Raw genomic sequence first — 24,037 nt, 5'->3', positions numbered from 1 at the left:
AAGGGCAGTGCTTCACGTGCGGCAAGGACGACCATAAGGCGGCAGCACGCCCCAAACCGACACCCAGAGAGAGCACGAGGAGGGCACCAGCCGCACCAACCCTAGCGCCAAGAAAGCGACCAGCAGTGAGGGGGGAGTATCGGGCCAGACATTTCCCCTACAGCTCAGAGGAGGAGGGAAGCAATCCCGATGAGCCGACGGGAAACGACAGCCACCTGGCCTAAGGGGCACCGAAGGACAGGTGGAGAAGAGTAACAGGTGCAACGACAAAGGGGTGAGTGAGGAATGCCCCATCCATGTCACCCTCACCCATGGGGATAAGACTGAAAAGGTCTGGGCACTGATTGACTCTGGCTGCTCTAAAAGCCTAATGCACCCAGACCTGGTAGCCGCGCTTAACCTCCGCTGCTATCCACTTCAGCACCATTTGGTGTTCACTCAGCTTGACGGATCAGCAGCGGGAGGGGGCCCGGTCACCCAATACACCGGAGAAACTGCGCTAAGGCTTGGCAGCCACGAGGAAAAATTGGCTTTCATCGTGGCACCGGTGGGGCAACCCCTACTCATACTAGGGATCCCATGGCTCATGCAGCAAAACCCAGTTATCAACTGGAAAACCAGAGAGATTAAGTTTGCTGACGGGCGTTATCAAGCACCCACAGGGGACAGGGTCCCCCGAGCGGCCATGGGGGGGGGGCAACGACGACTTCAGAGCACAGAGAGGCGGCGCTGCCAGAGGGACTGCCAATCAAATACGCGGACTTCGCAGACATCTTCGGCGAGAAAGAGGCGGACAAACTCCCCCCCCCCACAGGAAAACAGACTGTGCCATTGAACTGGTCCCGGGGGTACCCCTACCCAAACCCAAAATATATGCCATGACCCAGAGAGAGCTGGCAGCATTGAGGGACTTTGTGGACAAAAACTTGGCAAGAGGTTTTATCGAGCCTGCAAACTCTCCAGTAGGAGCGCCAGTCCTCTTTCGTGAGAAAAAGAACAGGTCACTGCGGCTCTGTACAGATTACCGCAGATTAAACGCCGCATGCGTATCCAATAAATACCCTCTATCCTTAATAAAGGACATCTTGTCCCACCTGACAAAGGGTAAGGTATTCTCTAAACTGGACCTAAGGGAAGCCTATTACCGTATACGGATATGGGAGGGGGATGAGTGGAAAACTGCTTTCAACTGCCCATTGGGGGCGTTTCAATACAAGGTGCTACCATTCGGACTGGCAGGAGCACCGGGGGTATTCATGCAATTAATCAATGAGGTCCTGCGTGACCACCTCTTTAAGGGGGTTCTGGTTTACCTCGACGATGTATTAATCTACACTGAAACGGAACGTGAGCACGAACGCTTGTTAAAAGAAGTGCTCAGGAAACTTCGCAAGGCAGAGCTGTTTGCCAAACTCTCCAAGTGCAAGTTTCACAGGAAACAAATTGACTATCTAGGGTACAGGATTTCCGAGAAAGGAATAGAAATGGACCCAAGCAAGGTCCAAGCTATACTGGTGTGGGAGCGCCCACGCATGAGGAGACAACTCCAAAGTTTCATTGGATTCATGAATTTTTACAGGGGGTTCATCCCGAGACTGGCAGAGATTGTATTACCCCTAACTGACCTACTAAAGACTAAGGGCTTGGGGGACACGCGCAAATCAAGAAACCCGGGGACGCTACTAAACTGGACAGCTGATTGTCAAACGGCATTCGAGAGACTAAAAAACCTCTTCACAGCTGAGCCAGTGTTACAACACCCCGACCCCACCAAGCCTTTCGTGGTGCAAGTAGACGCCTCCGACTTTTCCATCGGAGCTCTCCTGCTCCAAAGGGACTCTGACAGCCAGCTAAAACCCTGCGCCTACCTTTCCCGCAAATTCTCCGAAATGGAGCGGAGATGGCATGTATGGGAAAAAGAGGCATTCGCAGTGAAAGCAGCTCTGGAAACGTGGAGGCACCTGCTGGAAGGGGCCACCTGCCCCTTCGAGGTCTGGACAGACCACAAGAACCTGGAGGCTCTCAGCACGCCTAAACGCCTCAGCCCGAAGCAGGTGCGCTGGGCACAGTTCTTCAGCCAGTTCAATTTCACGCTGAAATTTATACCGGGCAGGAAGAACTTCCTGGCAGATGCCTCTCCCGACGGCCACAGGACGACACACAAGCCTCAGACATCGTGGGGACGGTATGGACCAACAAACAACTGGGCTGCCCAGCTGTCACGCGCAGCCAGACGAGGAATCAGTGCACGCCAGCACGAACGCAAGAAAACGAACGGAGCCGCCGTTCAATTTCACCCAACTGGCAACAGAGACTCGCACAAGCACTACAAACAGATACATGGTTACAAAACAACCGACACCTTGTATCTATCAAGGACAGCCTAGCCTGGAAAGAGAAAGTCTTGTACGTACCAGAGTCACTGCGGGGGGAAGTTTTAAACCGCTCACACAACAACAAGACTGTGGGGCATTTTGGGTTTGTAAAAACCCTACATCTAACGAGACGGCAATTTTGGTGGCCAACCCTGAGAAAAGACATTAAAGACTACATAGCCACCTGCCCCACATGTGCCACCTCCAAATGGAAGGGGGGGAAACCTCAAGGGCTGCTGCAGCCAGTAGCCAGCCCCTCTCGCCCCTGGGAAGAAATTTCCATGGACTTTATTGTAGACCTCCCACCCAGCCAAAGGAAAACAGTCATCTGGGTGGTAAAAGACTACTTTTCAAAACAGGCACACTTCATTCCCTGCGCAACCATCCCCACCGCGCAACAGCTGGCACGCCTGTTCCTGACACACATATACATGATCCATGGCGCCCCCTGCAGGTTGGTGACCGATAGGGGCACACAGTTCACGTCAAAATTTTGGAGGAAGTTTTTAAAACTCATTGGCACCAAACAGGCACTGTCAACAGCGTGGCATCCACACACAGACGGATCTACAGAGATCCTGAACTCAACCCTTGAACAGTTCCTGAGGGCATTCATAAATTACCAATAAGATAACTGGGTGGACCTACTACCGTTTGCAGAGGTAGCCTATAACAACACGGTACACCAGAGCACAGGCCACACCCCATTTAAGGTGGTCTACAGAAGGGACTTTGTACCAATACCAGAACTACCCCAACCAGAGGCCCCACCCTGCTCATCAGACGACTGGGCGGCACAACTGGCGACAACCTGGCCAATCATCCAAACGGCCCTCGCAGATGCACAAACCACGTACAAGAAATTTGCGGACAACCACAGGGCGGAGGCACCAAACTACAAAGTGGGAGATAGGGTCTACCTCTCCACTAAGTTCATAAAGACCTCACAACCCTCGAAGAAGCTGGCACCAAAATTCATCGGACCCTTCAAAATCACTGAAGTAATCAACCCAGTCACATTCAAGCTGGAATTACCTCACAACTTAAGACGGGTCCATCCGGTATTCCACTGTGCCCTGCTGAAACCGACAAACCCATCCAAATGGCACACAGAAGAAACCCTGCCTCCACACATCATGATAGACAACCAACAGCATTTCGAAGTACAGGAGATACTGGACTCGAGGAAGCAAAGAGGCACACTACAATATCTCGTCAAATGGAAGCACTTCCCACACCCGGAGTGGGTCCAGGCACAACACGTCTCTGCAAGACAACTGACCAGACACTTCCACGAAGCATACCCAGAGAAACCAGCGCCCTAAAGACATCTTCGGGGGGCAGCATGTCATGACCCCGTTGCAAGGCACAAAGAGCCTCACAACGTGGATCATGATCATCAGAAAGAGAGGAAGGAGATGATTAAATCAACCTTCAAACTAATCACCCAAAGCGCCCACACTCATGGACTAGAATAGAAGGACTCCAGATAAGCATCGATAACCCGCACCTGGAGCCCTGGAGGACACACCTGAACCAAGAAGGCGTGGGCAGCAACGGGGAAAACACCCACACAGCCATCAAGGAACCCATCAAGGAGATTGGGGACAATGGAGGGTGAGGGAGCACGGGACCCCGCAAGAGGGGTATAAAAAGGACACCTCACCACCGCATCCCTGTTCCCGTTTTTCGTTCTGTCAGCTACCATTCCAATAAACCGGAAATCCTTAATACCCATTAAGTGAGTCCGTGCCTTATTGCGAAGCGAGCTGACCCTGACAGCATCCCTCTTAAGCTATAAACCATGGTTTACCAATGGACAATTGAGTTCACACAGTATGCTAAACTGAAATGAAACAAACCACATTATGGATTGTTACCCTGTAACAATTTTAAAGGCACTCTTGGCTATCATCAAGAACGTGAAATCCAGGAGGACCTCCAAGCCATGACCTGGATTCTTCTAGGGAGCACTGCCCCATCGAATCAAATCAAATTATCCATTCAGTTGTACCCGACCCTTGGCGATTCCATAAGCCAGCTCTCTCCATGATTTCCAATCTTGTATAGCTTCTTTCAGTTGCTTTATATTTTGGCCGGTGTCTGCTTTGATTACTGCCCCATAGCTACACATAGACGACGGCATCCCAGCTGAACTGTTCAAAATCTTGCGAGACGATGCTGTCAAGGTAATGCATGCTATATGCCAGCAAATTTGGAAAACACAGGAATGGCCATCAGATTGGAAAAAATCAACTTACATCCCCATACCAAAAAAGGGAAACACTAAAGAATGTTCAAACTATCGAACAGTGGCACTCATTTCACATGCCAGTAAGGTAATGCTCAAGGTCCTGCAAGGTAGACTTCAGCAATTCATGGAGCGAGAATTGCCAGATGTACAAGCTGGGTTTAGAAAAGGCAGAGGAACTAGGGACCAAATTGCCAATATCCGATGGATAATGGAAAAAGCCAGGGAGTTTCAGAAAAACATCTGTTTCTGTTTTATTGACTATTCTAAAGCCTTTGACTGTGTGGACCATAACAAATTGTGGCAAGTTCTTAGTGGTATGGGGATACCAAGTCATCTTGTATGCCTCCTGAAGAATCTGTATAATGACCAAGTAGCAACAGTAAGAACAGACCACGGAACAACGGACTGGTTTAAGATTGGGAAAGGAGTACGGCAGGGCTGTATACTCTCACCCTACCTATTCAACTTGTACGCAGAACACATCATGCGACAAGCTGGGCTTGAGGAATGCAAGGCTGGAGTTAAAATCGCTGGAAGAAACATTAACAATCTCAGATATGCAGATGATACCAGTTTGATGGCTGAAAGCGAAGAGGACCTGAGGAGCCTTATGATGAAGGTGAAAGAGGAAAGTGCAAAAGCTGGCTTGCAGCTAAACCTCAAAAAAACCAAGTTTATGGCAACCAGCTTGATTGATAACTGGCAAATAGAGGGAGAAAATGTAGAAGCAGTGAAAGACTTTGTATTTCTAGGTGCGAAGATTACTGCAGATGCTGACTGCAGCCAGGAAATCAGAAGACGTTTAATCCTTGGGAGAAGAGCAATGACCAATCTTGATAAAATAGTTAAGAGCAGAGACATCACACTGACAACAAAGGTCCACATAGTCAAAGCAATGGTGTTCCCCGTAGTAACATATGGCTCGAGAGCTGGACCATAAGAAGGCTGAGAGAAGGAAGATCGATGCTTTTGAACTGTGGTGTTGGAGGAAAATTCTGAGAGTGCCTTGGACTGCAAGAAGATCCAACCAGTCCATCCTCCAGGAAATAAAGCCAGACTGCTCACTTGAGGGAATGATATTCAAGGCAAAACTGAAATACTTTGGCCACACAATGAGAAGACAGGACAGCCTGGAGAAGATGCTGATGCTAGGGAGAGTGGAAGGCAAAAGGAAGAGGGGCCGACCAAGGGCAAGGTGGATGGATGATATTCTAGAGGTGACGGACTCATCCCTGGGGGAGCTGGGGGTGTTGACGACCAACAGGAAGCTCTGGCGTGGGCTGGTCCATGAAGTCACGAAGAGTCGGAAGCGACTAAACGAATAAACAACAACTGCTTTGATTACTGCCCCATAGCTACACATAAATCTGTCTTGTCCGGTGATTTGGAATGGGAGGGAGGGGCCATGTTTTGAAAAACTCAAACCAGCCAATGTGAAACTATGGTGTTCGTCATCCTTTTCCAAGCAGGCAGCCTTCAGATACGCTAGATTCCAATGTCCATAACAACCAACACAGCTTTTTTTAATCGAACATTGCCAGGTTCAGGATGGTGAAGCATATATAATAAATCATGTTTTTGTCCCTATGGCAGTATATCTCACCTTTTTCAACTTTAAGATGGGTGGACTTCAACTCCCAGAATTGCCCAGCTGGCTGGCTGGGGAATTCTGGGAGTTGAAGTCCACCCATTTAAAAAGTTGCCAAGGTTGGGAAACGCCGCCCTATGGAATTCTTTTTTCAAAGGGATTATTTTTTATTACTGAATAACAAACATGTCAATAGTAGATTAATAACCTGACTCATACAAATGATGGATTGCTATTTCTGTTAATAACCATGTTTTAAGAAATGTTACTCTTTCCAGAAATAAGGCTGCCACACTCATGATTTATCTCACCATCTAATGGTTACAAAGAGTTAGGGTGGAAATCCCTCTAACTCAGTGTTTTTCAAACTTGGTCACTTTAAGATATGTGGACTTCAACTCCCAGAATTCCTCAATAAGAACATGCTGGCTGAGGAATTCTGGGAGTGGAAGTCCACACATCTTAAACCGGCCAGGTTTGAAAAACACTGCTCTAACTCGAAGAAAGGCAGAGAAATCGCATGCGCAGAAGCGAAGCCCAAACAAAGGACCGCGTTACGCGCCAAAGCATCGCGAGCGAAAGGCTCGGATCTGAGCGTGCGCCATGAGTTTCAACCGCAGACCCTCCGCTGGGTCTGGCTGCACAGTCGATCTGAGTTTGCGCCGCGGAGAGGTCCGCCGCATTTGAGGAGTCATAGAGACGAGCGGCGATGAGCGTAGAGCGCCTACTTCCGGCGCCTGGCGGAGTTTTGCTGCCGGGTGACGGCGGTGACAGAAAGTGGCGGGGCAATGCCGGAGATCGAGATCCGACATGTGGTATCTGCGAGCAGCTCCGACACGGTAGCGCGGCCTCCTTGCGAGCGGCGGCGTCCGCTTGGGGAAGAAGGCAGCGGGGGGATGGGGCTGTTAAGTCGGGACATGGAGGCAGCCATTCTTAGGCAGGGGGGAGGCGGGTATGGGGGCGGTGGACCGTGGAAGAGCCTCCCGGTGGCTTCGGGGAGGGAGGAGGCGTACAGACGGTGCAGACTCCATTCAGCGAGGCCGTGGCCGCATTCCCACGATACCTAGACCAGGCAAAGCGAGGATGTCTACTTTGGGCTTCAGCGTCTGGGGGGAACCCAGCAGTGGTCGTCACGAGGGGTGGGAACCTGACCATAACCCGGTTGGTTGGTTTGAGCATCTGGGGTGTGATAGGAACAAGCCATGGTGTTCCACTCACCTGGGTTTAGGGTTTGGTATGCTGGGTGTACCCAATCAGAAAGAGACAGGGGAAGAAGAAGAAAGAGGGTATCATAAGAAGAAAAAAGGGGTGTCAGCAAGAGAGGGGTTTTCACAACACATTTCACTGAAATGGAATTGGGGTGTTTCTTTTTGCAGGAACCTGGCCATTGCCTGTTGCGTGAAGTAGGCCATCACATTAAGTCGGAATAGAGTTCATCTGTTCAGGCGTTGTGGGTTATGTGAATTGGGCAGTGTTTCTCAGCCTCAGCAGCTTTAAGATGTGTGGACTTCAACTCCCAGAATTCCCCAGCCAGCACATCCACACATCTGCTGAGGCTGAGAAACACTGGAAGAGAGCAATGGTGTTTTTTATGGATTTAGGGTTGAAGTGTGTTGGGTGAACCCAGCCTATGCCTAAGACCATTGGGGGGGGAGGGGAAAAGGGGATGAGATGGAGTAAGGGAGGGATGAAGAAGCAGATGTATGGATAGTAGGGTTATTTTCTGCCATTGATTTAGTGTCCTTTCCTACCCCCAGACTCACTGTGCTGAGAACCTGCTCAAGGCTGACACCTATCGCAAGTGGAAGGCTGCCCAGGCTGGGGAAAAGCAAATCTCTGTCATATTACAAGTGAGTTTCCGTTAGTCCCTGGGTGAAATCAGTCCCAAATACTTGCTGCAACCGTTGTAAATGAGGCAAGAATTTGGGAAGCACTCCCAGTGTGACAGATTGCTGTAGGCGTGTTTATACAGTTAGCAGGTTGTGTAGGCGTGTGTGTGTGTGTGTGTGTGTGTGTGCGTATAAAGATGGATGGATGGATAGATTCCTTTGGAGAGGTAAAAGTGAATGCATTGGGCTTCAGAGAAAGCAATCATTGTCAGGTAGAAAAAGGAAAACCTGCTGCCTTGGAGAATCACTATCAGTCAGATTGGATAATAATGAGCTTGGTCCTGATTTAGTGTAGAGACAGTTTTATTTGTTGTTAACGTGGCTTATCTTATGTGGTTGGGCCATATTGGTTAAATCAGTATCTACTTGCAAGACCTGGGCCTATAGGATTCCTTTCCTGCATTTTCCACAATTCTCTACTGCTCTGTCCCCCCACTACAGTTTGAAAAAGAGGAGCAGATTCACAGCGTTGATATTGGCAATGAAGGATCTGCCTTTGTGGAAGTGCTGGCTGGCTGCTCTGCCTCTTCCAGTGAGCAGAACTACGAGGTGAGTGAATTGGATGTTGTTCTGAGAGTTTCCCTTCTAACATGAAAATGGTATCTTCTGTGAAGCTGGTGTCTTCAGTGAAGGGGGTTCAGTGTTGTTTCCTTTATTGCTGTATGGGCACAAATGGTGGGATTGCAGCAACGTAAGTGAACTACCATTTGAATCCAGGTATGTGTGGCTCTCTACAAGCTGTCTGCTGAGCAGTTTAGACAAAACACTACAGCATTCCCCATGGCTGGCTGGGGAATTCTGGGAGTTGAAGTCCAGCCATCTTAAAGTTGCCAAGGTTGAGAAACACTGCACTAGAGGTACAAGAAATTAAGGGTAGATTTCCTTCCAACTCTGCTCTCCCTCTGCATTTAATGTCTGTGTTGTGATTTTTCCTGTGTATGACAGTTTCCATCAAGAGCCCAAATTCTGATTTGATGTTCTTTTGCTTGCTCTCAGGATGTTTGGGGAGGAGTCTTTTGGGCTGGAATTGGATGTATTTTTTAAAAAGTTTGTCTCTTGATCTCCACTGTAGACCTTTCCATTCCACCTCAGGTGCTGTTGGTTACATCCTCCTTCATGTCTCCCTCAGAGAGCAAGAATAGCACCAACTTGAACAGAGTCCGCATGTTTGGGCCAGATAAGCTGGTGAAGGCTACAGCTGAAAAGAAATGGGACCGAGTTAAGATTGTTTGTACCCAGCCATATACCAAGGTTTATATTTTGGAGCACACACAAAGAAACAAAATATATGGCATGCTGGCCATACAGGTAGTCCTCGCTTAATGTCCACAATTGGGACTGGAATTTCGGTTGCTCAGCAAAGTGGTCATTAAGTGAATCTGACCCAATTTTATGACCTTTTTTGCAGTGGTCGTTAAGCAAATCACCACGATCATTAAGAGAATCACGTGGTTCCTCATTGATTTTGCTTGCCAGAAGCTGGCCCAGAAGGTCAAAAATGGTGATCACATGATTGTGGGACACTGTGATGGTCATAAATGTGAACTGGTTGCCAAGTGCCCGAATTGTGATCATGTGGCCGTGGGGATGCTATGATGGTCATAGGTGTGAGGACTGGTCATAAATTGGTTTTTCCAGCACTGTTGTAAGTCTGAACTGTCAGTAAATGAATGGTTGTTAAGAGAGGACTACCTGTAGTGTGCTTTTTAGCAACTCTGTGTTTGGTATCTGTCAAATGGGTTCCATGCCTCCTTATATTATAGCTGTACTTTGAAGCTGAGATAGTCATCATTTTCTGTATGAGAAACCGAGAAGTAGATCTCAGGTAGTTATGATTATTTACTTGGCAAATAGAAGTTCTTCTAAGTGGGATCCCAAATTTCTGGGTATTCCCTGCCTGGAGGTGAGGTGAAGCCACAGAAATTCACATTTATGTCTTCGGCTTGTTTCTAGGTGAAGGTCCATAGATGGGGGCATTAGCTGAAAGAATTAAAATCTGGTTGATCCTCTTTTTTTAATAGCATTATCCTATGAATGTTTAGGTAAAGGTAAAGGTTTCCCTTGACGTAAAGTCCAGTCGAGTCCGACTCTAGGGGGCGATGCTCATCTCCGTTTCTAAGCCTTGGAGCCGGCGTTGTCCATAGGACACTTCCGGGTCATGTGGCCAGCATGACTCACGGAACGCCGTTACCTTCCCGCCGAAGCGGTACCAATTAATCTACTCACATTTGCATGTTTTCGAACTGCTTGGTGTGCAGGAGCTGGGATTAACAACGGGAGCTCACCCCGCCGCGCGGTTTCGAACCGCCAACCTTCCGATCGACAGCTCAGCGGTTTAACCCGCAGCGCCACTGCGTCCCTATATGAATGTTTACTCAGACATAAAGTTCACTGAGTTCAACAAGACTGATTCCCAAGTACATAAACACTGAACTGCAGCTTTACTGGTGGGCTAAGTTCTCACAAAAGAGCCCTTAAACTCCAGGACAAAAAGGGCAACAGTTATTAGCCATTTGTATTAAGGAAGACTGTCTCTAAGGGATGTGGTCTCTTGTCCATGAAGAGTAATATTGCAAGCTCTCAAAAGGTCAGACCTTCCTGTTGACTTCCTAAGCCCATCTGGGAACCCTCCAGTTAGATGGATTTCAGTTTCCAGATTTCTCTGGAGTTGGCAATTGTAGAAGGTGAGGTCCCCATGCTTGGGACAGTCCCCAGGAAAGCTATAGTAAGGGTAGTCTTATTTGCTTCTAACATTTATTAGCCACTCCTAAGTTTATCAGGCTGGTTTCTGTCCCAGCTTTGGAGGGAATGTGGTCCGTAATTAGAGAAGGCAGCTGCGTGCACGGAATGACAATTGTTTGGGGCTGCCTGGTAAATCCAAATCCTCTTGCTTGCTTCTCTCTTCAGTCTTTGGCTTATGGCCTGTCTTTCGTGAGGTTCCACTCTCCTCCAGACAGCAATGAGATGCATTCCAAAATGGCTTCCCCAGTGAGTATCCCCTAGTTTACGTGATCCCTTCCAACTTCTATGTCCCTGTACTCTACTGCTCTTCTTTAACGGAATCTGGATATCTCATTCTCTTTTTGTTCCACTTACATCAGAAGGTCACCAAATTGGGCCAATTTAAGGTGAAGGATGATGACAGCAACTCTAGCTCTTTGAAACCTGGTGCTCTGTTCTTCAGCCGTGCCAGTAAACCCCTGGTCTCCCCTCCTAAAGGTAATTATCTGTGATGGCATCTGTCCCTGAAGAGGGGGGTGATGTGATGGAGCTCAGAGATGAGGGAGTAGAGAGTGCATTCTGGGCAGATAAATGTTCCCACAGCTTGCATAGTTTGGAGAGTGCGGGGGGGTGGGGGGCGAGGAAGAAAGTTAGACTGGCACCACCCTAGATTCCCAAGAGTACTTTTCCCTTCAGCTCAGTTAAGGAACCTTTAGTCTGACAAGATTCTACGTATGGTCGAAACAATAAAGCGAGCTAGAGTTGCATTTCCGACTCAGTGTGATTTCTTCGCCAAATTCCCCTGACATTATCACACGTTTTACCCCACCAAGAGGCAGTTGGAAGATGACAGTTAATATTTACCATCCAGCCAACAGGAGGCAATAGACTTTCTCTGTTACTCCTTAGAAGCTGACATTATGAGAGATTCTGCCCATGCAAGTGAAGGCTCCATCAGCACTAATTGCCATTATCAAATAGGATGTGATCAAGTGAGATCTGTTAACCTTCTTCCTTGGTCATTCTTGATATGAAAACCTTTAAGTTGAAAGTGTCAGTTTTAACGTTTTATCTACTCTTTAGCGTCTGCAGTGCCTTCTGCATTGTAGGTAGGTGGTGGTGATGATAATTATTATTCTTGCAGCCTCCCAGAATAACCAGCCTTCACCCAGTTACGCTGCTGCCTCATTGCAGACCAGCATATCTCTCTCTCCTGACTCTTCACCGTCAGCAGTGGAAAAGCCCACCACCAAAACCTCACCCAAGGTAGAGAAAAGAAAACGGAAGCCGTGTGGGTGGGCAAATGATCATGTTCCAACTTTTTTCTTTCCCTAAAATGCTTTTCCCCACCTGGGCACCCTCCAGTGTTTTGATTGCAGCATCCAGAGTTCCCAACCAAACCCATTAGAAAGGTTCCAAATCAGGGACGTGGATGATCTCTAACAGTATTTTTCAAACCTGGCCACTTTAAGATATGTGGACTTCAACTCCCAACTTCCCATGCTGGCTGGGGAATTCTGGGAGCTGAAGTCCACACATCTTAAAGTGGCCAATTTTGAAAGACACTGATCTGTAATGTGTATCTCTGCTTCACATTTGCATCATAGTTGCAGATCAGCAAGCATTGTCTAATTGCAAACCTTAAAACATCCTTTGTGGTAGGGGTCTGAAAAGCCCTGGCCTCTTTCCCTTTGCTCCCTGCCTGATTCACCTGCAGCCCTTAGCCTCTGAAAGATTATCCACTTTTCTGTAAGGGAAACCCATGTTATTCCTCATATTGCAGATTGAAGACATTGGGTAAGATACAGACTAAGAGATAGTAGTTGGGTTTATATGTTTTGTGATGTCCTAATCTAATTCATTTAGTTCTGGCTTTGTGTGACATGAACTCAACCAGTAGTGACTTATTCAACAAACTGGAGGCTAGGCAAAGTATGGCTTAGTGTAATGTGTGAATCTAATCAGTGACTTCCGTAAGGCTTTCTAATAAGTTCATATTGAGGAAAGGATTGAATGGTGGCCTTTCTGATTCACAGTTTATCTGATGTCTTTAACATGGACAGCGAGGAGGTGCTTCATTTGACACCAGTCTGCATAACAGACTGCTGCTGAGGAAGCAGGAACAATTCTCAGCCATGAAAATAGAACCAAGAGGAAAGAATTAAACTCTGCTTCTTCTAATCAAAAGAAAGGACTTCAGCCGCTGCCATCTGAGAGAGGAAACCCTCCCTCTTGGCAGGGCCACAACTAGGTGGGGGCAAGCGGGGTATGTGTGCAGGGTGCCGCGCTGGGGGGGTGTGCCAAAATGACAAAATAGTATTTGTATGCTGAATGGGGGGGGGGCGAAATCCATGTTTGCCTTGGGTGACACAGACCCTAGTTGCGGGCCTGTCTCTTGGCCCTGCGTTCTGCAGAAGAGGAAGGCATTTTCCCTCGGCTTCATATCCAAGCTGAGAAAGAAAAATAAATAAATACAGGTAGTCCTCATTTAATGACCACTCGTTCAGCGCCCATTCATAGTTATGATGGTGCTGACGAGTGGTACTTACAACTGTTCCTCATAGTTGCAGCCATTGCAGCACCCCCGTGGTCATATGATTGCAATCTGGGCACACGACGACTGGCTCGCAGTTATGACGTTGCAGCATCGTGTAGTCATGTAATTGCCATTTGCGACCTTCACTGCTGGCTTTTGACAAGCGAGGTCAGTGGGGAAGCTGGCAGGAGGTAAAAAATGGCAACCACGTGATGTTGCACGAGTCACTTAATAACAGCAACCAGAAGTGCCAGAACTACCGTTGCTAAGCAGCATGGTCACATGATGTGCTTTATGACCATGTCACATAGCGCCAAAAATTCTGGTCTCAATTACTGTCGTTAAGCAAGGACTACCTTTACTTCCATTCCAGGATCTACTGTGTTGCCTCTCTAGGCACATGAGCAAGGTACATGCATAGATCAGAGCAGCATTACGAATCCTAGAGTTAGTTATGGCTAGACCAAGGTTCCTTACAACACCAGCCTATATCTGCTTTGTCTTAGAAGTGAATCCTATAAAGCTGGGAAGGGCTTCTGTCCAAGTACCGTAGTACAAGCTGCAGCCTTCGTTTTCTTCTCTTTGCAGGACCCCACACCAGTCAAAAGGAAGTTTGAGTTCAGCAAAGAAAATTCTGGTCTCCCCTCAGCAACCAAGAAAGCTAACGCTGATAAATCCCGTGCTACACACCCACCTTCCAAAAAACACAAAGGTCTGTGAAGAAAGGGGGAAATGTGCAAGCTGAAATTTCATTTAGTATATAATATTTGTTTGTTTGTTTATTTATTTATTTAATCAATCAATTTGTGTGGCAAACAGTATTAAAATAAAATTAAAGCAATTAAACAAGTAAGGGCTCTGAACATGAATGTTTTGAGCATGTTACTTTCTTGAAGTTGGATTTCTAAGCCCAGGCTGTGGGTAGCAGGGAATTTTTCATGGTTGCATCTGATTTTGAGTAGTTTCCATCAAAGAATGAGCAATGATTTGGGCCTACCTTCATCATCTTCACTAACTTTTGCATTTTGTTTTTGCTGATTTGCAGTTTCTCTCTCCGCGTCTCCTCCCCAGAAGACACCGTCTTCCAAAAAATCTCTGCCAGTGCCGTCTTCGGAGGAGACAGCAAATGGGTCTTTCCAGCATCTCCTGCAGGGTACTGTGTTCGTGCTGAGTGGCTTCCAGAACCCCTTTCGCTCTGAATTAAGGGACAAGGCCTTGGAGATGGGGGCCAAGTACCGTCCGGACTGGACCCCTGACAGCACCCACCTCATGTAGGTGTCCCGTACCCAGTTGATCTACCCTCCTAAAGCACTGTGCTTGGGTTTTTTTCCCCCTTCCCTAGAAGTTAAGCCATTGCAATCTCAAATGCTCTGCTCAGGGAGCCCAGGACTTCAGCTTTGTTTTTGATAAAAGAAGAACTCAAAGAGACCCCCAAATTTTGGTGTTATAAGAAAAAAGGAGTTATTTCCCTATTGCTGTCTTCACCAAAATGATCAGAGTGTGGCAAGTAGCTGTGGAAGTTTCCAGTTTCAAAACTGCCGTAGCAAACTAAGACATGGACATCCCTGGGCCAGTTACTTGTGTTCCTTCATAACATAAATAACATGACTCATGTGAGTCAGACGATGATGCTGTCTGCTCAGTTGTATCCCGTTCTTGGTGATTCTATGGACCGGCTCTCTCCACTTTGTCCGATCTTGTATAGCTTCTTTTAGTTGTTTTATGCTCTGGCTGGTGTTGGCTTTGATGGGTTCTAGCCGCTGTGGCTTTTGCCGGCCTCGTTTCTTTTTACTGCTGACCATTCCGAGCATAACTGCCTTTTCCAGCGAGTTTGATTGTGTGACATGGCCAAAATAAGTAAGGCGGAGTTTTGTGATATGGCCCACCAGCGATATGTCTGGTTTTATACACTCCAGTGCTTGCTTATTTGTCACCTTTGCTGACCAAGGAATGTGCAGGAGCCTTCTCGAACACCACAGCTCGAATGAGTCAATTTTCCTCCTGTCTAGTTTTTTCATGGTCCAACTTCCACAAGCGTAGTGAGTCAGATACCATGATGCAAATACTAGGTTGTATCCTTTGTGCAGTAATGCCTAGACACATACGATGTTGCTTTGACATTAGCACAATTTTTTAGGGATACCCTGAACTAAGAGCTGATGGAGGGCTTCAGTTATTGAGTGCCCAGTTCCCATTCATGGCTGCCCAAGAATATTTCTGGATGAGTTTGCTGGAATTTACTCCCCAGCAAGTTGGCTGCCTTAACGCCCTTCCTTTTGCACTGCTGTCTAATGGTCAAGATCAATCCCAGTGCTACTGCTCTTTTGTGCTGGTGCCTTATAGATTATAATGGATCCCTCTGTGTTGAGTGACTCTGCTTTTCCGTCTAGCTGTGCCTTTGCCAACACCCCCAAATACAGCCAGGTGAAAGGGCTCGGGGGCACCATTGTGCGCAAGGAGTGGATCCTGGACTGTTACCGCACCCGGAGATGCTTACCCTGCAAACGGTAAGTTATCAGGGGAACAGGATCTGGGTCAATTCTAGTCGAGCTTCATTTCCGATTATAACTGGCAGGTTTCTTTCTCAGGTACCTGATGGGTGGCCCCAACTCTTCCAGCAGCGAGCAGGAAGAGGAGAGCGAGGAGGAGACCTCAGCTCCGCATCACACACCTTCGGCTCCTCAACAGGTAGGCTAGATTTGTTGGTTGGTTTTTGTGATTTTTCAGTTATTGTGGCACATGGTGAGTTTCATTGTACGTTTCTCTTACCTGATTTGATTATTGTTTTGCAAACTGGACATGAGTGTAATTTGATGAGATCGTAATCCTCTGAGAGTGTTTTGACTTTGGCAGGAAGAAACCGTAGAAATCAATAAGTATCAAAGTTTAATAATGAAGAAATGTTGTCTTCAAGGAACAACCCCTGTTGAAACAAGTAAACCATATTATGGCTTCAGTTAATAGCCTAGTTCACTCAGTGTGCTCAGAAAACTGCTGGTTTCCTTCACATGCTGAAGCAGAAACTGTATTGCCTTATTGTAGCCTAACTTGTAGATAGGGTCCCGGAAGAACTCTGGACAGAAGTTCGCAGCATTGTTCAGGAGGCGGCAACAAAATACATCCCAAAGAAAGAGAAAACCAAGAAGGCAAAATGGCTGTCTGCTGAGACACTAGAAGTAGCCCAAGAAAGAAGGAAAGCAAAAGGCAACAGTGATAGGGGGAGATATGCCCAATTAAATGCAAAATTCCAGAGGTTAGCCAGAAGAGATAAGGAATTATTTTTAAACAAGCAATGCGCGGAAGTGGAAGAAGACAATAGAATAGGACGGACAAGAGACCTCTTCCAGAAAATTAGAAACATCGGAGGTAAATTCCAGGCCAAAATGGGTATGATCAAAAACAAAGATGGCAAGGACCTAACAGAAGAAGAAGAGATCAAGAAAAGGTGGCAAGAATATACAGAAGACCTGTATAGGAAGGATAACAATATCGGGGATAGCTTTGACGATGTGGTCAGTGAGCTAGAGCCAGACATCCTGAAGAGTGAGGTTGAGTGGGCCTTAAGAAGCATTGCTAATAACAAGGCAACAGGAGACGACGGCATCCCAGCTGAACTGTTCAAAATCTTGCAAGATGATGCTGTCAAGGTAATGCATGCTATATGCCAGCAAATTTGGAAAACACAAGAATGGCCATCAGACTGGAAAAAATCAACTTATATCCCCATACCAAAAAAGGGGAACACTAAAGAATGTTCAAACTATCGAACAGTGGCACTCATTTCACATGCCAGTAAGGTAATGCTCAAGATCCTGCAAGGTAGACTTCAGCAGTTCATGGAGCGAGAATTGCCAGATGTACAGGCTGGGTTTAGAAAAGGCAGAGGAACTAGAGACCAAATTGCCAATATCCGATGGATAATGGAAAAAGCCAGGGAGTTTCAGAAAAACATCTATTTCTGTTTTATTGACTATTCTAAAGCCTTTGACTGTGTGGACCATAACAAATTGTGGCAAGTTCTTAGTGGTATGGGGATACCAAGTCATCTTGTCTGCCTCCTGCAGAATCTGTATAACGACCAAGTAGCAACAGTAAGAACAGACCACGGAACAACAGACTGGTTTAAGATTGGGAAAGGAGTACGGCAGGGCTGTGTACTCTCACCCTACCTATTCAACTTGTACGCAGAACACATCATGCGACATGCTGGGCTTGAGGAATCCAAGGCTGGAGTTAAAATTGCTGGAAGAAACATTAACAATCTCAGATATGCAGATGATACCAGTTTGATGGCTGAAAGCGAAGAGGAACTGAGGAGCCTTATGATGAAGGTGAAAGAAGAAAGTGCAAAAGCTGGCTTGCAGCTAAACCTCAAAAAAACCAAGATTATGGCAACCAGCTTGATTGATAACTGGCAAATAGAGGGAGAAAATGTAGAAGCAGTGAAAGACTTTGTATTTCTAGGTGCGAAGATTACTGCAGATGCTGACTGCAGTCAGGAAATCAGAAGACGCTTAATCCTTGGGAGAAGAGCAATGACAAATCTCGATAAAATAGTTAAGAGCAGAGACATCACACTGACAACAAAGGCCCGCATAGTTAAAGCAATGGTGTTCCCCGTAGTAACATATGGCTGCGAGAGCTGGACCATAAGGAAGGCTGAGAGAAGGAAGATCGATACTTTTGAACTGTGGTGCTGGAGGAAAATTCTGAGAGTGCCTTGGACTGCAAGAAGATCAAACCAGTCCATCCTCCAGGAAATCAAGCCAGACTGCTCACTTGAGGGAACGATATTAAAGGCAAAACTGAAATACTTTGGCCACATAATGAGAAGACAGGACACCCTGGAGAAGATGCTGATGCTAGGGAGAGTGGAAGGCAAAAGGAAGAGGGGCCGACCAAGGACAAGGTGGATGGATGATATTCTAGAGGTGACGGACTCATCCCTGGGGGAGCTGGGGGTGTTGACGACCGACAGGAAGCTCTGGCGTGGGCTGGTCCATGAAGTCACGAAGAGTCGGAAGCGACTAAACAAATAAACAACAACAAAAGCCTAACTTAGCATTTTGTGTGAACCCAAGTAAAGTGTAGCAGCTTGGTTCACCTGCAGAGGGCTTCCTTTTGATTGAATATAGTTTCTTTGTTCCTTGCAACTAGTCTAACATTTAATTTATGTCTATTTAAAAAATAGGGTTCAAGCTTTAATCCAGTATTTTCCTCCTGTCTTTCATATATATGTTAGAATCTACCACACTGGGATTGGGTTCATGCATTGCACTGTACCATAACTGGAGGGGTTCACACAGCATGCTAGGCCACAAACCATGCTTTATAACCCGCACTGGCAATGGCTGGGTTCACACAGCCTGCTGAGCTCAAAGCAAAGGAGCTGCATTGCAGTTTGGTGTGTTGTATGACTTCAGATCAGGAGTGGTAGTCCCAATGCACTTCAAGGGCACAGGTTGGGGAAAGTTGCTTTAATCACTCAGATTAGCCAATTACAATGTCTAAAATATCTTTCTCAACTGTATAACAATCCCTCCTTAACTAAGACAGCCTTTAAAGGATATGCAACCGCTTTTATACAGACAACTGAAAAGGAAAGTAGCTACCTTAGAAGAGGCATTCCCCCCCTTTGTGAGATTGAGAGGGGAATACCTCTTCCAAGATGACTTCATCTGCAAAACACATAGCATCTTAAGTTGCTCAGCTGTCTGAGTCATTCAGATGGGGAGACAGAGCTCTTGAGGCCCCAAGGAAGGAGGCCTATTTGTGGGCTTTCATTTCCAGCTTGAATTATATCAATGAAGTCATTAAATCCAGGAGCTCCACCATGGATTAGCCAAACTACTGTGCTGTGCAGTCTTCTAAAATGGGTTGCTGCCGCTAGTTTGGCTTCCTCTGTGCACCTGTAATTTGAACCCTGTCTTTCTGTGCCAGAGAACCAGTGTGCCCAGCCCCAATCACAAGGTTAAGCCTGCCACCAGCCTCAAAGTAATGCAGGTGGTGCCACCAAGGGCACCTTCTGAGGAGGAAGAGGAGGAGCCCTCCACCTCTCGAAACAGCAACATCCACAACAATTCAAGGGCATCCAGCGAAGATGAGAAATCAACAGGTAGAGTGGACCATAGTTTTGGGGTGGAGGGGAATATAGCTCCCCACAGAATCCTTTGGAGTTGGCATGAGTGAGGCTGGTGGTGAGTTGGGCATGGGTGGGTGAGACCAAGGTTCAGACGCTTCTCTGCCCACCCTGTGGGGATTGTTGGAGAGGCTCATCAAGGACTCTTGCTTCTCTGGGCCAGCTAGTCAGCCATCCACTTTCCACCAGTGATCAGAACAGTTTGCCCTGGAAACTGACAACAGGGACATAAAAGACTGCTGATGTTTCCTTTCTCTCTTCCTGGTGTCTCTTAGGTCTTCAAGGCAATGGAGATGAAGGCTCTGGTGACACAGATGATGAATTGAGGAGGTTGGTCAAGTGATACCTGTTGTAGTTGACTCTTCCTTAAGCCAAGATGGTCTAGGGCAGTGGTTCCCAAACTTTTTGGCACCAGGGACTGGTTTCGTGGAAGACAATTTTTCCACGGACCGGTGGGTGGGGGTTGGGGGATGGTTTCGGGATGATTCAAGCGCTTCCTCTTTTTCCCGACCTTTTATTCTTTTTGCTTCGCACCATTTGGAGATAACAGCCAATGGGGTTGCTTTCTCTGACAGGAGGCGGAGCTCAGGCGGTAATGCGAGCAATGGGGAGCGGCTGTAAATACTCAGGCTGTAAATTCACTCGCCCACCGCTCACCTCCTGCTGTGCAGCCCGGTTCCTAACAGGCCATGGACCAGTACCAGTCCGTGGCCTGGGGGTTGGGGACCCCTGGTCTAGGGAATGGAAAAACATGTGATTTCTTGCTTAAAGGGCCTTCAGTTATGCCTTAGGAACAAATAATGTTAGCAAATGAACAAGTATGGGTAATTAGTGGGGGATTACTGGGGATTAATGGGAGGAGAAAGGAAGCTGTAATTTAAGGGAAAACACCCATTCCCTGAGTCAGCAAGAAGCTCCTCAAATATCTAGCGTTTGGTCCCTCCTGATTGGGATGGAGATAAATCAAATCAGATCAATCAGTCAATGGAGTTTCTGTGTTTTTAACAGAGCTGGCCTTCCTAGATTCTGTGGGTTGAAGCCTGGAAGCTTTTGGGGTTGTGATGGGTCAGTTAGCCAAGCCCATTCCCAATGCTGATCCCATGTCTCCTCTGGCTTAGAGTTGAAGAGGAACACCGCAAAAAGCAGCAAGGAGGACAGCGGCTAGCCCCGGAGCCAGACGATGACCCCTATGCCGGTTCCACAGATGAGAACACGGATGTTGAGGAACAAGGGGAGCCAGATCAGCCTATCCCAGAACTGCCAGGTTTGTCCAAACTGATCTGATACAAGGTTTGGTTTTGATTTTACTTGATTTTTCTTAACCGAGGTTCTGATCTGCAGATCAGTCCACTAAGCTTTAGTCAAATAATCTGTATCTAATAGTTATCCTGTGTATCTTGAGAGGCTCTTTGTTTCTTCTCAGTGAGGATGCACATGCTTGTAAAAGTGAGCTTTTATTTTAAGGATGAGTGATTCATTACCTCAAAAAGATACTTGCATTGAGACTAAATTGAAATGTATGTTTAGTTTAACCAGTTGGATTGTTTAATAATCAATAGTGACAGCCTTAGCTTTTCCTGGCCTAAGGAAATGAAGGTAGAAAATGGGGGCATGCTTGACTTGCTAATAAAGATTTTTTTTTGTCGGGGTGTATTTTGGATGCGATCAGACCTATGGATCTGATGATTAGAGAGCTAAAGGGGTATGTTTGGGTTGTCCAGTCTTTATTCCACTTCTTCAGGAACTTGGCCCTTTCCTTTCCAGATCTGTTTGGGGGCAAATGCTTCTTCCTTTACGGTGAATTCCCTTTTCAGGAACAACGCCTCTTGACTCGCTACATCATAGCTTTTAATGGGTGAGTTTTTACAAGAACATTCTTGTAGGGGTCTCCCATTGCCCAAATATGATGCTGCGTTGTAATTTGAGGAAACAACCAATCCTCCCTCCCCACAAAAGGCAGAAGAGGTCTTAAGCGTTGTGTAATAAACCAGGAGGAAATCTGCATTCTTTGACTCAGTTTCACAAATTAAGATTATCTTTTTTGATGATGGTGATGATGATGATGGTGATGATGATAATTCTATATGATAGGAGGAACCGTGACAATATATCCCTTCAATTGTGTGGCATCTCAGTGTTGTATGAGATGTTTCAAGCTGTTTGTAAGGGACAGTGGAAAAAAAGGTATCACAGTGGAACTGTGTATGACTGCATTAATGAATGTAGAGGTTCTCCGCCTTAGCAACTTTAAGATGTGTGGACTTCAACTCCCAGAATTCCCCAGTCAGCATCCTGGCTGGGGATTTCTGGGGTTTGAAGTCCACATTTCTTAAAGTTGCACCACACCACATTAAAGGTTTTAAAGGCTTTGTATTATATGCAGAAAGGTGCCCATCAAATGTTGGGTATAGTTGTGCGTGTAATATGTATATGCATATGTATATATGAATTCATTTTGCCAATTCATATGTCCACCCATCTTAATCAAATAACTCTGGGCAGCTAACAAAGCATAAATCAGAAACATACATACTGTATGTGAAGAGTTTAAAAAACAGTAGAAGATGCCAAAAAAAATAATAAACTGCTCACCCAAACCGTCAAGGCAGATCAAACCGTACAGACTGGATTTCACTACCATCCTGGCCCTAAAACCTGTGGGAAGAATTAGGTTTCTAAGACCTTACAGGAGGCTGACAATTGGGTTCATCCAAACCTCACGGCAGAGGTTGTTCCCCGAGGCAAGTGCTGTGACCGAGAAGGCGCACCTCCTAGGTCCCATAAGACAACATTATTTTACAGAAAGGACCTGGAGCCCGTCTGACGGGACGGGCAGGAGCCACCAGAGACAAGCAGTCCCTCCTATGTACAAAATTATAGGGAGAAGAAATGGAATTAAAAATGGCCCTGTTTCTGAATATTTTCTCTTACACAAAGGCTGGAATTGAAATGGTGCTCTAGCCTTGATGCCAAATCTACTCAGTTTGAAAGGCTTTGTGTCCTTGATGACTTCTTGTCTCTAGAGAAAAAGAGAATTCTCTCTAAAGAGTGTCCTTCTTGACTGCCTGCAGGGAGGTGGAGGACTACATGAATGAGCGTGTAAACTATGTGATCACGGCTCAAGAATGGGATGACACGTTTGACGAGGTGAGTTTGCCGCTTCAGGGAGTCAGCCCAGAAGGACAGATCTTTAAACCCATTAGTAAGAGCGATAGGAAGATGGATGCAATAAATAATTCTGAAGATCTTTGATGAATTATCAAATTTACATTGAGCGGGGTACCCATCTTCTGGCAGCTAGGAGCTGCACTGATTTGTTATGGGGAGGAGATAGTGAGCAGGGCTGAATCAAGCCCAGAAGCGAGGCTAGAACACCACATTTCTTCTTCTTTGGAGGTGTCTGCATCTGTGTGTCTTTCAGTAGGCTTACACTTTAATTTCCATGTGTTTCCAGCTTCAAAATGATGGGGAGCTACTTTCAGGGGTGCAACGAAGGGGCTTCCGTGGTGTGCAGAAAAGGAGCCTGGGTGTTGAAAGTTACTGGCATCGTTCTCGTCTGGCCCCATAAAACAGTCCCAATATTTATTACCGCATTCCTCTACTGCGGTGGTCCCCCATCTTTCCAAGTTACACAAGGAGAGTGCATCATTCCAATACTGACCTGGGCTAAGTTAAGCTGAGAGAGCGCTTTCATCGCAGAGTCACCTACGGGTTTAATGGAGGATCTGAATCTCTCTCATTTTCTTAAAGAATTGTTGAAAGGAGAAAAGAGGGTGGGACCGTGATGGGGGAAATTTTGGAGGACTCCCCTTTGAACCACTTGGAGGAGACACAAAAGTTCATACCACCACACTGTACTGGCTCTGGGTTGGTGCATGAGATGAAGTTTCCAAAACGGGAGGCAGAGGGAGGAGGAGAATACTAATTTGAATGTTGGTATTAGCCAGCCCCAGCAGTCTCTGCCTGCAGATGGGCCCGGTGCTGCCATTTTGAGCAGAGCAGAGACTGTTGATGGTCTCTTTCCTGGTTTTGGCTTCAGGCTCTGAACGAGAACCCCAACCTGTCCTTTGTGCGTCCCCGTTGGATCTACAACTGCAACGACCGGCAGAAGCTGATTCCCCACCAGCCATACGTCGTCGTGCCACGAGCGTAGGAGGATCCCTGCTGGAGTTTGTATATAATGTATACTCGCCTCTCTTTGGGGAAGACCCTTTGCCTCCTGGCTAGTTGAAACAGGGCACTCCTGCTGGAGAGATGGCCCTCCTTTTAAGGGCCTTTCCTTGCCCTCCAATATTGCTGTGGTTTGGACGGTCCTTGCTTGTGTTTTTTTCCACCCTGTTACCCCAGATTGCATTGGAAGCCAATGTACTTTTGGAAAGCGATGCTTGCTGTGGGCTGCTCTGGAACGGGGCCAGGTCATCTTCCAGGATGAAGAAGGAGCTCTCTTGAAATTAGGGTCCAGAACTGAAGGAAGGAAGAAGTTGGTGTACAGACACAAATTCACACACATCTTCCACGCCTTTGTATTTCTTGCC

The 24,037-nt window shown here is 46.8% G+C and overlaps 1 protein-coding gene across 3 annotated transcripts; it reads left to right on the top strand.

Annotated features, from left to right (window-relative positions):
• Positions 1-6,928: 6,928 nt before the first annotated feature.
• Positions 6,929-23,815, top strand: XRCC1 (X-ray repair cross complementing 1). Of its 3 annotated transcripts, none has more exons than XM_063311616.1 (17): positions 6,929-7,056; positions 7,975-8,067; positions 8,548-8,655; positions 9,199-9,357; positions 11,014-11,094; positions 11,211-11,325; positions 11,972-12,093; positions 13,952-14,075; positions 14,409-14,634; positions 15,754-15,870; positions 15,952-16,051; positions 19,304-19,478; positions 19,778-19,832; positions 20,621-20,766; positions 21,267-21,357; positions 22,574-22,649; positions 23,542-23,815. In XM_063311616.1, exons 1-17 carry the CDS (start codon positions 7,006-7,008, stop codon positions 23,653-23,655), a joined length of 1,953 nt encoding a protein of 650 aa, XP_063167686.1. In that variant the 5' UTR covers positions 6,929-7,005; the 3' UTR covers positions 23,656-23,815. The 3 variants fall into 3 exon arrangements, with proteins under 3 accessions (XP_063167686.1, XP_063167685.1, XP_063167687.1); XM_063311615.1 differs by having other exon boundaries at positions 11,208-11,325; XM_063311617.1 differs by lacking the exons at positions 6,929-7,056; positions 7,975-8,067 and having other exon boundaries at positions 8,543-8,655; positions 9,236-9,357; positions 11,208-11,325.
• Positions 23,816-24,037: the final 222 nt, after the last annotated feature.

The sequence above is a fragment of the Candoia aspera genome, chromosome 10 (genome assembly GCF_035149785.1).
Source record: "Candoia aspera isolate rCanAsp1 chromosome 10, rCanAsp1.hap2, whole genome shotgun sequence".
Taxonomy (NCBI): Eukaryota; Metazoa; Chordata; class Lepidosauria; order Squamata; family Boidae; genus Candoia; species Candoia aspera.
The sequence above is the reverse complement of the archived record's forward strand: the minus strand, read 5'-3'. Positions and strand labels throughout refer to the sequence as shown.